At 42.8% G+C, this 15,796-nt stretch overlaps 1 protein-coding gene across 7 annotated transcripts in view; it reads right to left on the reverse strand.

Annotated features, from left to right (window-relative positions):
- Positions 1-316: 316 nt before the first annotated feature.
- Positions 317-15,796, reverse strand: part of KIF1B (kinesin family member 1B) — a 78,254-nt gene continuing 62,774 nt past the window's right edge. For all 7 annotated transcript variants that reach the window (XM_088178672.1, XM_014891885.2, XM_088178667.1 and 4 more), the window contains 13 exons: positions 15,656-15,740; positions 15,291-15,396; positions 11,581-11,695; positions 10,912-11,045; positions 10,336-10,397; positions 9,498-9,643; positions 8,997-9,236; positions 8,521-8,592; positions 7,793-7,914; positions 6,890-7,039; positions 6,226-6,418; positions 5,524-5,642; positions 317-4,776 (listed from right to left, as the gene is read on the reverse strand). In XM_088178672.1, the coding sequence (XP_088034798.1) occupies positions 4,734-4,776; positions 5,524-5,642; positions 6,226-6,418; positions 6,890-7,039; positions 7,793-7,914; positions 8,521-8,592; positions 8,997-9,236; positions 9,498-9,643; positions 10,336-10,397; positions 10,912-11,045; positions 11,581-11,695; positions 15,291-15,396; positions 15,656-15,740 (1,587 nt within the window). In that variant the 3' untranslated portion in view covers positions 317-4,733. The remainder of the gene's footprint in view (positions 4,777-5,523; positions 5,643-6,225; positions 6,419-6,889; positions 7,040-7,792; positions 7,915-8,520; positions 8,593-8,996; positions 9,237-9,497; positions 9,644-10,335; positions 10,398-10,911; positions 11,046-11,580; positions 11,696-15,290; positions 15,397-15,655; positions 15,741-15,796) is intronic.

Genomic DNA, 15,796 nt, shown 5'->3' on the forward strand with positions numbered 1-15,796 from the left:
TCCTTCCGTGAGCACCGAGGCGATCCCCGGAGCACAAAGCGCTGCGCTACCTTCTCTCCGCTGGATCCGCAACACACGCACGCTCTTCACACTGTAGTTTCTATTAAATTCTATATTAATTGTTTTCTAAACAAGATGACCGGCAGCAATCTGGCCCATCAAGTTTTTGGTTCACCTTAATTTTGCGCACCTCTTCTTTCTCAAGAACAATGGAGATGTTTCTTTTAATGAAAGCATCGGCTTGTTCAGCACAGGTTTAAAAACAAGTAATCGACATAAGATACCAGTAATTAAATCACACTGACAGGAGCACACATTCTATCTGCTAATGCACTGGTTGTACCTTTATTGTTTCACCTCGGTCACTAACAATTCAGTGGTGCAAGGTTACCATACACAGTTAGATATCTGCATTGCACACCTAAGGCTATACAGCAAATGGATCAGAATTAGTACAAATACATGAACTATATTTACATTTTGTATACTCAAGCTCCAAATATCTGATATATTTACAAAATAAAATAAGAAAATGAAAACCTGAAATTAATGTACAGTGTTGCTGATACACTCCTTCGCTGGGATGAAATCAGTTTGCAAAGAGATTTGTTCAAGAAGGCCACTTATACAGCATTTACCTTGTATACCTTGTGTACAGAGATTAACAGGGCCATGGGGACAGCAATTCCAAGGGATGTATTCCAGTGAAGAGCATGTCTAATGTCCAAATTCGGGAGCCATAACCAACTGCACATGAAGTATGAACAAGCAAAGTGGAAAATTCAGACCTAATGCTGGGAAGTGCTGATCATTCAAGACTCCCTCTGCTTCCAGTCTGTGGTTTCCAGGCAAGCAAGAGGTAAATTCAGCACTGCTCAGGGGCAGCCCATTCACTTGGCAACATTAAGAATTGAAGACTTAGGAGCTCCACACCAGTTTTCTGAATACACAGCTGATCCCAGCAATTTAAATCCTGTTCCAAATAACATTGGACACAATCATCTGGTTAGTGTTGGACTAGTTTTGATTTCAAATACACAGAACACATAAATGGCCTTCTGAACAAAAGTCAGTCCTGTTCTTGAACAGCTGATGTTTTTAAACAAGGAAGCACAAAGTTAATACATCCTGCTACAGACACTACAGCCAGACCACAGACTGGTTAGTAACTACAACAGAGAGATGCACACGTCAGACCCGACTGTGGGACAGCCAGCAAACTCTTCCAAGCAGCAGCAGGACCCTTCCTCCTCCAGCAGCTGCATCTTCAGCAAACACCCAGCACAGCATCAGCTACCCCCACTCAGGTGTGCAGCAGTACAGCAGCTGCACGTGCACAGGCAGTTCAGTACCAGTGGGTGTTAGACCAAAGCTAATCCTCTTTCTTATCTAATGTGCAATTAATTACAGATGTATAAATATACAATACATTACATAAAATTAAATCCCTGTAAATTAGGTAACAAGCAGCAAAAAGTAAAGTCTTTGCTTTGAAATACCATGCTAATCAGTAATAAGGACTATTAGACATTGACCAAAAAAACCTTTTTCAGCAGTCTGGAAAGCAAACTCTCTGGAAATAGCACTCCCTTCTCTTCTGTATTCCCAGAGTACAGGAATCTTCTTTAAAAAGGTACTTAAAGTGCATTTCTAAAATACAGTATAGGAGGTTTAACTTAATTTTAAAATACCCAGGAAGATCCAAGATAATTTTCAATGGACAAAAAGGACAGTTTTCTCCTTCCTTCTGGCAAGCAACAAAAAACCCAAATACAGCAGAGTTTGACACTCGTTCTCCCCAGGGAATGCCCAGCAAGCTCCTGTAGTGTGTGCCCTCACGGGCTGGCAGGCCCACAGCAGATTCCTCATCTGCAGAGGCTGAGTCCCCAGAGCTGCCTGACCCTGGGACTCCACACACACAGCAGGCAACCAAGAATGGGCACTGCAGTGTCACGAGAAGGCAACTCACTGATTTTTCCTTCCTCATTCTACTTCCAAAAAGAAATTTCTAACATCGTAAGCTAAGCTTTGAAGTGAATGGAAATTCACTTTTTTTGTTTCTTTGTTTGGTTTGTTATCTCTTTAAAGACAATTTGGATTGGTTTCAGTCCAGTTTTAAGCAGGGAAACCAAATGTCTCAAAGCAGGCTTCAGTAATTGCAGAAAAACTTTGTCTGCCTTTATGTCAGACCTGGAAACAGTAATGCCCATTTGAACTCCACACAACAAGGACTGAGTTTGTCACAGATTTTGCAGCTTTAAGAGATGCTGATGCTTAAAACCAGACTTTTGCTCTTCTGATGATCCGTTATCCACTCAGACCTCAAGTCACCACAAGTTGTTTGGAGTTTTAAGAAAGAAGAGTGACATTTATGCAACAACTGTAACACTTCAAGCTCTGTATAAAATACGTATCTGTCTCTTCCTGCTTTTAAAGGAAGATCCCCTACTCATTTTGTGCAATGCCTATATCCACTTGGTTCATTCTCTGGCTTATCCAAAGCAAAGACTTAGAAAACTGGTTTTCTTCTAGTTAAAAAAAAAGAAACAGATAAAAGTTAAAATGCTCTCAATGTGTCACAACCTACCACCACCTCAATCACTCCGTCTCCTCAAACAGGTTCCACTGTCATTATAAACAGTGGTGATGGTAGCAATAACTTAATGCTTAGAATTAACCTAATTCTTGAGATCAGCTTAGCTGCAGTGTGAGGAGCTCTCCTGCAGGACAAGCAGTTTTATCCACACACTGGAAGTGCTTTATCATCACTGTTTAACAAAGGAATATCATCACTGTAATTAAGAGTCACATACAATTAAACAAGACAAAAACAGAAGGAAAAAAATACCAAAAAAAACAACAAAAAAACCCATCCCTATCATGTTCCTGGGTCCCCAGGATGCTCCTTCACTCTGGCTTCCAGTTCTGAAATAAATCCAAGGACCATGAGAGATAGCATGAGCATATGATTTAGCTTGAGAACTACCTTGAGATATGTAAAGATATGTCCTAGCAAGTGTCATCCACTCCATCTCCCTGCTCCTTTGCCTTGCAGGCTGTTAGGAGGTCTCATTGTGCACTGCACTTTCCTGAATGATGGAACCCCACAAAGCAAAGTCCTTTCCCAAAAGATTCCAGTCCCACACACCACACACTCGTGGCCACAGAACTCCCGAGCGTGGCTGAGGCATGACCTGAACCCAAATGAGTTTCCTGGGCTGGAGCCTCCAGATGAAATCCAGGAACACTGCCAGGATCACAGCCAGCCCTATGTACAGCAGAAAGGACACACACACTCCCCTCAACCGCACTTCCACTTGACTGACAGAGTTCACTTCCCCAAAAGGAAATTCAGTCTGCTCTTCTTTCTTGGGTAAGGACCAAAGCTTTGGCCACAAGAAGAACTTACAGTATAGGTGAAGAACAGGACCAGAATCCACTTGCTCTATTCCCCAGGAAGGATTAACTCTGAAGACAGTGGGGTTTAGCTAATGAAAATTGCAGCACGGCAATCAGGAGACACTCAGCAGTTATTTCAAAAGAAATTGAAAGTGTCCTGCAGCTTCCTGGAGAACACTGCAGGGGCTGTTCCACAGACCTTGGATGCTCCCATGGACAGCTGGGGTGATGTGGGAGCATTTCAGGTAAGGGATGCACAAACAGGTCCTTGGGAATGATGCTGCAGAGCTGCTACCCTGACACAGCCATGGCAGTCCTAAACCTCTTCCCAGAGAGGTGAGAACTGTTCCTGCAGATCTTGGGAGTCAGGACGAAAAGCAGGAAGAGGGGATCTGCCCTCCATGGTGATCCAGGAACCAACTGCACTTTCATTTCCATTTAACACTCTCCCTCTGTCAAATACACAGCTTGAGCATCTGAAATTTTGGGGGTTTTATCTCATATTTCAGTTTGTGATCTATTTCCCCTCATATCAGCACAGTCTGCTCAGCTCAGTTGAGAGGCTGAGGAGTGAGTGTTGATGGAAACTCTTCTGGAAAAAAGTCAAACTCAAGCAGTGTTCACCTGCAACCCCCACAGCAAGAGTTTAAAGGCAGATTGTTCTCACCAGCCCCTCCTGGTTTGTTCTCTAACTTTTTCTAACTCATGCCTTAGGCTGCTGCACCCTGGAAACTCAGAAACTTGCACAAAGTCCAAAATCCAGTCTGCCCAGATAGATTTGTCCAATATCAGCTTTCAACAGAGTTTAACTTAGAGGCTGGATCCAGAAAGCCTGAGGAGCTATCGCAGTTCCTGGCTGGGTAATGTCTCCATTAAACAATTTATCTTTCCCTGGCATTGGAACTTTGCCCTGAGGGAACCAATGACCACTGCCAAGTCACAAATTGAATGAAAACCCTGTAGCAGTCTAGACAGACAGTGGACAGTGGGACAGACACCAACAGGTCAGCTGAAATGGAAAACAATTGTTATAGGAAAAAAAAAATATTTTTTTTCTTTTTAGAGTCGTGCATAATCACTTGAGTTTTTTGATTTTTTTTTTTCTTTCTCTTTTTGTTTGGCCACATGCTACTAGTACAATTCTGGTACAGGTGAAAAGAAACAAGGTAGGGTTAGGATACCTAGAAAATGAGCTGAAGGAGTGGGGAAGGTGGGGGATGTTAAGCCACAGGATTACATACAAGAGAAACCGTCAAGTATCACAAAGAGAAATGAGAGGTAACACTATCTATGGGAAGGTGAGTGGGGAGAACAGATGAGAACATTGCATGGACTCAGTACTTCATCTGGCCCGTGCGTCTTCGAGCCAGTTTTGACCTGCACAAAAAAAAAGTGAAAAAGTAGTTGGTGAATTCTGAAAGTTTATTTTTCCTCCCTCCCCAAAGTTTATCCATTTTCTTTTTCTTTTAATCCTGTGGTACAGTTCTAGTTTACTCCATATGTTAAGAAAGTAAAATGTATCCAGGGCTGTAATGAGAAAGAATTCTCACTTCTCTGCTCTGCTTCTTTAATGGGAGAAGGGATCATTTAAGGGCTGCACTGTTCAGAAATTATTTGATGCTGCATGGTAACAGTTTTGGTTTTTTGGTTTTTGGGGGTTTTTTGCTGAATGGAAGAGCTACTGCAGTGGAGTTAGATCTGTTTAGCGAGCAGGGGCTGTCCATGATAATGGAAAGGCTGCAGAGAAGTTATAAAAAGGGAATGTAATTTCTGCTTTAGCTCATAACCAAGAACCTAAAAAGGTAGTCCAGAACAGAGGGAGGAAGTAAGAAACTTTGTAAATTTGTAAAATGGCAATACAAGGAAATCATCTTGTCATCCACAAATGCAGCATCCCACACACGTTCAAACTGGACATGGCTGTTCAGAACATCACAAGCCAGAACAACAGCCCCTGCAGTTCCTGAAATACAGGGCTGGTTTGTTTTCTGATTGTTTGGAAGGTTCTGCCTACGCTCCTCCCTCCTCCAGTTCCCACATCTTGTCAAATTCCTCAGAACAAGACTATAATCTGTGACCAAGCATCTCCCTTGGCAGCCCTGGCTGCACAGGAGCTCCTCTTACCGAATTGTGCCAGCAAGGAGAGGGTTGAAGGCATATAACCAATCATTCATGTCCTTGTCGTTGATGGCCTGGAGCAGGACTCCACGGTGCTTTGTGCACACTCCAAACGTGTTGGGTGTCTGCAACACGAAGGACAATTTAAAATACAAAGTCTACAAGCACAGAGGCTGATGCACATCTCCTCTCTGAGAGAATCTGCTCTGTCACGTGCCTCTTTCATTTATGTTTGACTGGAGATTCCCAGCGCATTATTAGTCATTATCTTCTACAAAACAGAGTCTTAACTGCTGAGTGTGGGCTTTAAGAGCTGCTGAGATGGACCAGCAGAGTTCATTTGATTCCTTGAAGGATGTTTGTATGTGTTGTTTTGTGGGGTTTTGTTTTTAAAACAAAACACATAAGCCCAAAACAACTATACAAAGGAAGCTGCAAAAACCCAACATGCAGGGTGATGGTACAACAAATGCTCCTAAAAGCTATTCTGATGTGTGACAGCAGTCAGGGTCACTCTCTGGTACAACTGTGTCCAAAACCATAAGAAACCTTGAACAAACTGGGAACTCTGTAGGCAGGATCCTCAATGTCTCCACAACTCAGATCCATTTTCCTCAGATCAGAGATGGCACACACAATGGTACAGATGTACTGCTACTTGTAAAGTTCTTGCTTTATGGATAAATAAGCAACAGCTCTCAGACTGACCTTTACCATTGCCTGTTGATCCTCACTGTATTCCACCTGAGCTGTGGATAAGTTTATGATTCCTCTTTCTACCGGATCTTTGTCACTGTTGTAAATAAAAACGTAGGGACGGCGAACCACCACAAAGTGCTTGGCCCAGGAGCTGGAGAGTGGCTCCTTGAAGTGGAGGTATCCTTTCTTTGACACCACAGAGCTGGAAAAAACAAACCCACATCAAAATAGAAATAGATTTTCCCCTGAGTATCCCTATTAACTCCAAAACACTGTGAAAGACACTTGGTTCTTAAAATGTTTTGTCTGCAACAGTATTCTGAAAAAGTTCTTCTAAAACAAGCTGAATTGTGTTTTCAACAACTATGCAAAAGTGTGACAGAAAAAAGGTTCCCAGAGATCTCTGCTTCAGTGAACTTCAGCCATGGTTTGATGATAACAAACATCATATTTGAGTCACTGGAAGTCCTGTTTATTAAGAAGATGCAAGGAACAAACTCCGCAAAGATGAAATATCAACACAACCTTCCCTACTCCATCAGAGAAGATTCTGCAGCTCTGCTATCACCCGTTCATTGTCCTTCTTCCAATGGGGCACAGAATCAAAACATCTCAGAAAGCCCTTGGGATGGCTCTTAGGAAGCCATGATCACACAACAATCAAAAATCTCACCCTGGTCTGATTTCCTCAATATCAGGAACAAGGTTTAGGAACTCGTTCTTTCCAGCTCTGGCAAGGTAGGAAGTTTCTACTGCAGGAATTATCTGGAACTGTTCCACCTCATGGCAGGGACTGGAGGCACGAGAATTTGCTTCTGGTGTCCTTTAAAAAAAGTAGAGAAAAAAAGGTAAATCGCAACAAAGCAACTGAATATGAGAATGGAATTTAAACTGCCTCTACAGACGAGCTTCAAGTTCCATCCTCCAGCCCAATTTTATTGTAGGACATTGGGATCCTTTTGTACAACATTAAATAGCATTTTCCCTTGTTATCTGTGAATAAAACTTAAAATAACTGCTAGTAAGTTGTTTCCCCACTTCTTCTACCTTGTTTCTCCTGCTAAACGTAAGTCACAACACAGATATGCTTCCTACTAGTTTGATGTAAAATGTTCTAATTCCTCAGCACTCCTCCCTCAGCAATGCTGAACTGAGAAGGTACAAATTACATCTTTCACTACAGTTATTCCCAATTTCATCAAAAATATCTTGTACGGATAGAGCTGAGAAAGATAAACAGAGATTAATGGCTGAACTGGTTTATTCTGGGTCTTTAGTAGTAGAGCTTTTCAACAGACCTCTGAAAAAACTTGTGTACTCTGCACACTGTAGATGCACTGGTCACTGGCATGACAAGCATCTGTTCCCCCAACAAAGGGAGGGAAGAAACACTTCAAAAGAACCAAATGGGGAAAAATAATTGTGCAGAGCAACTGCGAAGTAAGGCAAGGGGCGGTACAGAGAAATATCTAAAAGTAGGGAAAAGGAAGAAGAGAGGAAAAAGAAATCAGAAAACAGCAAAGAGATCTGTGAAGCACTGAAAAGTGACGTTTTCCTTTTCATACATCACACTTACTTCTGATCAACTGAATTGCACCTGGAATCCACCAGAGAAGGGCAGGTGGAGGAAGGGGTGAGGGTTGCACTGCTGAAACTGGACACGGACGGGTCCCGCCCAATGGGTGAAATATCTGAGAGCTGCAAGGAGAAAACACAGAGAGAGCATCTCAGGATTGGGCTGCAGCTGATGTTCACCCCTGGCTGGAAATGCCGTTCAGCAGGGAAGGCTCAGGTAACAGAAAGGCTTTTTCATCAGCTGTTCCCCTCCCAGTATGAAAATCTTCACACAAACCACCAAAACCCCATCCGGGGGCAGGAATACAGCAGCACTTCTGCAGACACAGCTTGTAATTATCAATGTCCTACACTTCTGATTATTCACACTGACTTCCTCAGTGGGTAAAGTCATCATCCAGTTTGAAACTTGGTGCTCCCTTTGCCTACAGGTAGAATTTTTAAGAGCTGATTTATCCTTTCACGTGTAGGGAAAGACAATAAAAGTCTGCTAATAAACTGGGAACTGCACTACAGTCCAAGTCTCCATCATTTCTAATTCCTGCCATAGCCTTTGGAACCTGATGCTGAATAGCCAAATGCTTCCAATGGACTGAAAATAAAAAATACTGGATTAATATAAAGTGGTTTATCTTTTCATAGTATCAGCAGATTCCATGGCCGATAAACACGCTGCTATTGTACTACAAATAGAGTGTATTGCAATTAAATACTACATGAAATATTTACCTTACAATCGCTGATGCTGTTGTACACCTGGTTGAATTCCCGATTGAAGGTATGAGTAAGAAGCTGCAGACACTAAAGGGGGGGTGAGGGGAAACAAGTGAGACACAGAGAATCTTATATTTAGATTTTCAGAGAAATTTGAACAGAAGTGATTTGCTAAGACACACTTGGCAGCTCATGAAAGAAAAAAACAAATTCTAAACTGCTATGAAAAATCACAGAAGAGGGGAATAATCGATTCACTTGATAAAATTAGGAAGTTTTTATAGAACCACTAACACAGGGGGAATGAGATACAGCCACAGCCCAAACCTCCAGCAGCACTGGCTGGTGAGAGGGGCTACTTCACTAACCAAAAAGTTAAAATGAAACTCTTCCAGTACTGGATATTCACCAAGCTATCTGAGAAGTTCCTGATTGACCTGTAATTCCCTGTGGCAGCCCAGCTCCAGCAGGGTGGCTGCCCTGTGCCATACCTTGGTGGCCAGCTCCTTCTCCCTGTCCACCAGGCTCTCGATGTCGGCCGAGTCGTAGCCGCTGCTCTCGCTGGGCGTCACCGCGCTCTCGAAGGTCGTGCTTGAGATCTGAGAGGAGATGCTGGTGGAGGTGCTGAGCGTTCCACTGCTCAGGCTGGGAGACAACGAGTCACTCAGGGACTTGGGGATGCTGTCACCAAGCTTCTCACGAAGCAGAAGAAAATGTCGGGTTTTTTCCACCTAGTAAAGAAAGAAATCAGTATTGTCTGCTTCAGGAAGGTGCCAATTTGACAGACACTGAATTCTTAAGAATCCTTGACTCTTCCTACCAGTAACTTTCCCTAGGGAAGGGAGTTTACAGTGGCACTGGAAATTGAATTTACCTTTGTTGAATACACTGAGATTCTGAGATGAAGACTCTACTCAGCAGCCAGCCACACACTTCGTATTTTCTCTGCCAGGGGAATTTATTCAAATCTTGACTTTGATCTCTTTACTCACCTCATGCAGCAGCTCCAGTTTCTCCAGTTCCCACTGATGCTCTAGAATGAGGCTGTCACCCCTGGGCCTCCAACCTGCCAGGTTCTCTTCTCCCCTCACATATGCCACAGAAGTATCCAGGACTTTCCTCCTCCTCCTCTGCATTCCTGAGCAGTAAAAAAACAACACGGGATGTATTAAAAACCATAGCCAGAGAGGTGTCACTAAGAGATAATCAGCAATTTGCAAAGAACCAGCACTTCTGCTGTTTGGCTGGAAATACACAACACAAGAATTTCGTTACCTGCAAATACACGACCAAAGATATTTTATTTAGTCCAGCTTTTTTACTTCTTTCAGATATTTTCTATTGACCAAGATACAATGTAAACCCCTATTCAATTTAATTCAACACAAGGACTTCAATTTCTACATCTTAGAATAAAAATACACAGATACACCATGAACTGCATTCCTTCCAAGTGGTGAAGTTGGCATCAGAAATCAGCAACATCTTCAAAACACAAGAAAAAGCTCTCCTGCTGCAAAACCCAGTCTCAACCTTGAGTTATGCTCCATGGATTGTGCCCCTAAGACTCAGGTACATGGGCTCAGTGTCCTGAGTTACTCACATCAGAAAACATCAAGTTTCCAGTGAATCTTTGTTCACCAATGGTGAACACAGACCTGAGTCTGAAGTAAAACCCTGAGTAAATATTTTATGGAATAGCAACGTTCCATTGCTCCAGTGAAACACAGGAACTGCTTCTGATCAGGACAGAAATGTTTACTCCATTCTGTCTGAGCAATTTTCTTTAGTATTTCATATTTATCACTGGAACAGCCAGTCACTGCTTACCTGGACTTCCTGTGTCTGCCATTTTGCATAAACTCAGTTCATAGATCCCAGTTACTCGATTGCTGTTCATAGGAAAACAGAAGAAAAAAAAAACACTATTTGTTATCTTCAGAAATAAACTGCTTCAGCTTTAGCTCAGTGGTTCCCAAAGCAGACTTTTACGTATAGTTATTAGTTAGAAATAGATCTCAATTCTACTCTTGTGCAAAACAGCCAGAACAGACTGCAAGATCCCCAAAAATGGCATTTCCCCCATGTTCCCTCCCCACTCTGCACTGGACTTGAAGAGCACAGGCTGCAGTAAATTCCAGGTCAGGATCAAGGTCATCTATGGGCAAGCCTGAAAAATGGATCCCTCTCCCCAACTCTGTCAGTCTGGAAAAGAGGTAAGTAAAGAGAGAAGCCATCGGAGTTTCACTGAAATAAATGCAAGAGAAAACATTCAAAACCAGACTGAAGAACCTGTGAGTAGGTAGAATTTCAAGGAAAAAAATGAAGAAAACGAAACTACATCCTCTAAGAGAAAACACAAGCACTGCCAAAAGCCATCAAGAGCAGAATTGTAAGAGCACTCACGAGTCTGGGGACTTGGAGTAGCCGCTGCCAAAGAGGCTGCGCAGGGAGCGCGGCGGGGAGATCTTGGCATCCCGGGAGTAGAACACCATGCACACATCCTTGGTGATCACAGCAGGCTGGATGCAGTGGTCGAGCTAAGAGGAACAGCAGCAGGGAATGAATGGTGCAGCCAACTGGGCCAAGTTACACTGCTGCCCTCGGTGGAACAGCTTTTGAAACTGGCTCTTGTTTGGGTCTTTGGTGAAGGGTTTGCATGTGTGTATCTGTGAAAGAGAACTGGCAAATTTCTTGATGCATCTCATGAGTGAAATAATTTTACTACATTAAACAACAGTGTCTTGCACACAAAGCCTAGAGCTCAGCCACTGTTTGTAACACCAGTACTTACACAGCAATGTTCACTGATTCCAGTGGCTTTTCAGATACAAAGATAGATAAAACAAGGCACAAAAAGGTAGGATCACCAGTGTCTCTTGTCTTGCAAGGCAGTTATACCTTGACATCAAGATGTTAACTGTGAGTACATTTTTCCCACCCAGTTCTCAGGAAATGAATAAATACTCTTACTGGCTTTAGGACTCAAATCACTTTTGAGTCTATTTCTCTCAGGTACACTCTGTGTCCTGTCTCAAATACTTCATAACCAGCAAGAAGGCAGTGCTGTCTCACCTCCAGGTAGGCAGAAAGGGTCATGTAGATCTTCTCTCCATATGGTGTCACTCGATTGAGGAGGAGGGAGTTGTGCAAGGAACTGTCCCAAACTGCCTCGAACCGGTAGAAAGTCCTAGAAGAAAGTACAGCAGAAGGTCAATAGTAAGAGTTCCTCTGCAGCCCTCTCAGCACTCAGTGTAAAATCTCTTCCCTGACATCATCCTCCAGTGACGTGGACAACAAACACTTGAAGCAAAACTTTCTCTTTATTTCCAAGATCATTTACTTCTACCTCAAACGTGTGGCATAAGGACCACAGCCTCTTATGGAGAGGACTCATCTAAAAGAGAAAAGAGGGAATGCAGAAAGCAAAAGCTGTCACAGCACTACAGGGAAGTTAGCACTAAATAATTGTTTCTAAGCAGAGAAAATTAATTTCTACCACTTCAGGTGCAATTCAGCGCAGCTGGATCTTAAAAGTGCATGGGAAGATTCTTTTTAATAAGCAACACTCATTCTGCACCATGTTTTAGGACTTCTGTAAGATGTTTCTTCAGTGTGGGACAAGGAAAGAGGATCTGAAAGCTTCCACAGGTCTACCCCAGCAATCCAGAAGGTTCAAGTAAAAAGTGAGAGACAGAATCACACACAGCACAGCTAAATCACCACATCTAAAGGCATCATTACATTCTTCCCTCTCTAGCAGGGGCTTGGGGAAATGAGATTTCTCCTTTCTCACAGGCAGTGACTGATTGCAGGAAGGTCCCTTTGGAAAGAAGACCTATGCCTCTATTCAGGAACTCAGCACACCTTTCCCCACTGCTAACAGAAACACAAGGTATTCATTCTTCATCACCTCTATATCATTTCCCTCCCAAATCCTCTTCCTGTTTTTTATCCCATTTTGAGTCCAAATGATGTGGTACTAGAAGCAAGAAAGTGCTTAATGTATATTCTTTTTTAAAATAAGTTATATATCTGAAGAGTTTCTGTACTAATTCCCAACTTGGAAAAATAGAAGATGAAACTAAAGACAAAGGACAAACAGCAGGATGGGGATAGAAGATAATACAAAGCAGAAAAGAAGAAAATACAAAGGAAAACAAAAAGAAATGTGAAACATGAAAGAGCAGACATGTCAGAAACGAAGAGTTTGATCTCAAACAGAGCTTCCAAGAATCCCCTTTCTCTGACACCAGTTACACAATTCCAAGCTAATACATGAAGGCACCATGAGCTGCAGTCAAGTGAGAACACTGCTAGATACTGTTTGTGTTTGAAGAACCATATTTAGGAAACTACTTCTAAATATGTTGTTTCTATTAAAAATACAGAGAAACATAATCTAAAGGCCAAGTAATTGGTAGCTTTAAAAACACTGTGAAGCAATAATCCTCATCTGAGTTAGATTAGGCAAGGAGCACAGTTGTCTTCTAAGCCTTTACACATCTGTGTTGAGTCTTTGCATTTTCTTTCATCGTGACTTAGTTATGACAGCAAGCAATTTTTTCAATTTCTAGCAAATTCCAGATCTACTCTTAGGGTGGAATAGAAAGTAGTAAAACCTGTCTGATGACAGATGGAAAAATCACTGTACACAGCCCCAGCATCAGCTCTGCACCATCTGCCAAACAAGATTTCTCCTCATGGAGAGAGAATTCAGGTGTGAATGCTCCTCAGGGCAGAAATACTACCAGCCTCTTGGGTAAAATGATGTTTGGACAAACACCTAGATGAAGCCAAGCACAGCTTTGAGGCAGTTATTTTAGTGGGTCTTTTCTAGCCAGGAAGGTAAATACACACAGCTTTGCCTGTCCAAACCAGAACTTGCTGCAGTAAGTTCTAGAGGGAGACAAAAGCAGAAGGGAGCAAACTCAGCACAGCCAAGGACACACAGAGGAGAAGGGAGCACAGAACACACAGAGCAGGGAATACAAGAGAGACAGGTCAAATGTGCTATTAAAACCCATTCTGAAGTGCATCTGGTATTAGTGAAAGGTGGTGAATTAGGAACACTGAAGACTGTATTCTCTTCTCCAGAGGCAGAGCACAGAAAGCAGAGTGCAAAGTGCCCCAGACTGTGCAGCCACCAGGGCTGGGATCCCACTGGGAAGGTGAGACAGGAATCCAGCCTGGGCAGCTACTGCAGCTCTGGCTCCTCTGCCAGATGGTAAACTAAGGAGTGGCAACCACAGGGTTAAATTTCACATGCAAATCCAGCCCCAGAGCAGAGGCTGAATAGCAGTCACATGGCAGCCACTGCTATTTGATCACAGCAATTCAAGTAACCTCATAATTCAGTCCTTGGCTTGGTCCCTCAAACAAGCAGCATTACAGAGTCAGAGACAGCGAGAAATTCCAAATTTAGTTCTTTGATACAGAACAAGGCAAGAAAATAGCAAGGACTATAAAAAGAGTCTGTATTTGACAGCACATCAAAGGAATCAGAAAGACTGCACAAAGGGAATTCTCCTACTCTCACATGTGAAGGGAAGTTCACCTTCACAAGTCCCCCAGTGAACTGTACCTGAATAACCTGAGACAGAGGAAGAGGGGAAGGAGGAGAAGGAGGAGGAAGACTACTTCTGGAAGAGCTAAGATGTGTGCTGACAGAATTCAGTAAAAGCTGAGGTAAGTGGCAGCAATACAAATGGGATATAAAGCATTCTATTTTCAAGAATCTTTATGTACAAAGGAAGCAAACAGAAAATACCTAGGCATATCCTTATCAAGAAAGAGCCTGTAAAAACATAGAAAGAGCTTCAGTTAGTGCAGCCAAAAGCAGAACAGAAAAGCAACAGCTGAGACGAACAGAAGAAGTGGACTTAAAAAACAAAACAAAGTAAAAAAACCCCACAGAAAGCAGCAAACAAGTCTGCAGACAATGAGCAAACATAAGACATCCCTTACCAGGGCCTCAATCCCATTCCACCACACTGCCCTGCACTCATCCCACAGCTTAAACCTGGGCATTTTGGATGAGATGGCCAAGAGCTTCATCACACTCATCTTCCACCCAAGCTGCCCACCTTACAGAAAACTACAGAGACATAGAGGAATTTATTGAAACAGAACAGAAAGCACAGGGCTTTCCGACTGCAAATCCAACAGTATCAGACAGGAGACCAGCAACAGTCTCTCTATTTCCCAGTTACATCAATCCATTAATTCAAACACTTCTCAGAGGAAGGTAAAAACTGCCAACCCCCTGCTCCTGCCTGCCTTTACAGACACCAGGAGGCAGAGAGGCATCCTGTAGGCAGCAGCAGCATCCCAAATCCACTTTAATGCCACAGGTATTTCAAAGCCCAGGCCTCTAACAGAGAAGGAAGAATTCCAGTTCTTGGAAGGATCTCACTTCCAGCATTCAGCTGGTGCAAAGCAGGAGTATCCCTGGAATGGGGCTCTGAGGGGTTGTTTCCAGAGGGAAGGAAGGTTTGAGTCCATCTCTGCTGCAGCAGAGATCCACCACTTCCATCCACCCTGTATGGTCTGTACACACGGTAAGTAATTCAGATGCATTGTCAGCAAACCCTTCACGTGGATCAACAGAGTTCAGCTTTAGCAAGAATTTACAGTGATGTTCATTCTCTACCTGTGTGTTCTGTGCCCATGGAATTCTACATTTAATAATTAGCCACATTCCCAGCTTCCCAAACAACCTGCCAATATATCAGAGGTCAAACAAATTTCAGATTCCTGGTGGAGTGCTCACTTCATGCACTTACCTGTTGGAGCTGTGAGAGGACTTCAGGTATTTTGCAGAGATAATATTCAAAGACAGAATGGCATCCACAGCAGCTTCATCTACCTCTGCTTTATTTCTTATACGCCCTGAAAAGGGGAGAAGGAATCAATTAAAATTCAAACTGCAACATAAAAGGAATTTGTTTTCCCAAATATAATTTCAGACTACATGATTAACAAGCAGCTGTAAGTGGAAGTTGTAAAACTTAAGTTTTTCTTCTGGATCTTTTTCAAAATCCTCCTCTTACAGGCAGTGCTCATAAAAATGACAGAATGTGATACAAAGAGAAATTACCAGTAATAGTTTTTCTTCCTTACAGAGCAAGATGCAAAACCATTTACTCACCAACCACCAGCTCTCGCACATCTTTCCAGTGCAGCTCACTGCCCTTCTCATGGATGATGGTCACTGTGATTCTGCGCTGGATTCCCTGCAGAGTTCAGAAACAAAACACTGCTCAAGTGTTCACATACACACATTGTCTAT

The sequence above is a fragment of the Sturnus vulgaris genome, chromosome 25 (genome assembly GCF_052056855.1).
Source record: "Sturnus vulgaris isolate bStuVul1 chromosome 25, bStuVul1.hap1, whole genome shotgun sequence".
In the NCBI taxonomy this organism is placed as follows: domain Eukaryota; kingdom Metazoa; phylum Chordata; class Aves; order Passeriformes; family Sturnidae; genus Sturnus; species Sturnus vulgaris.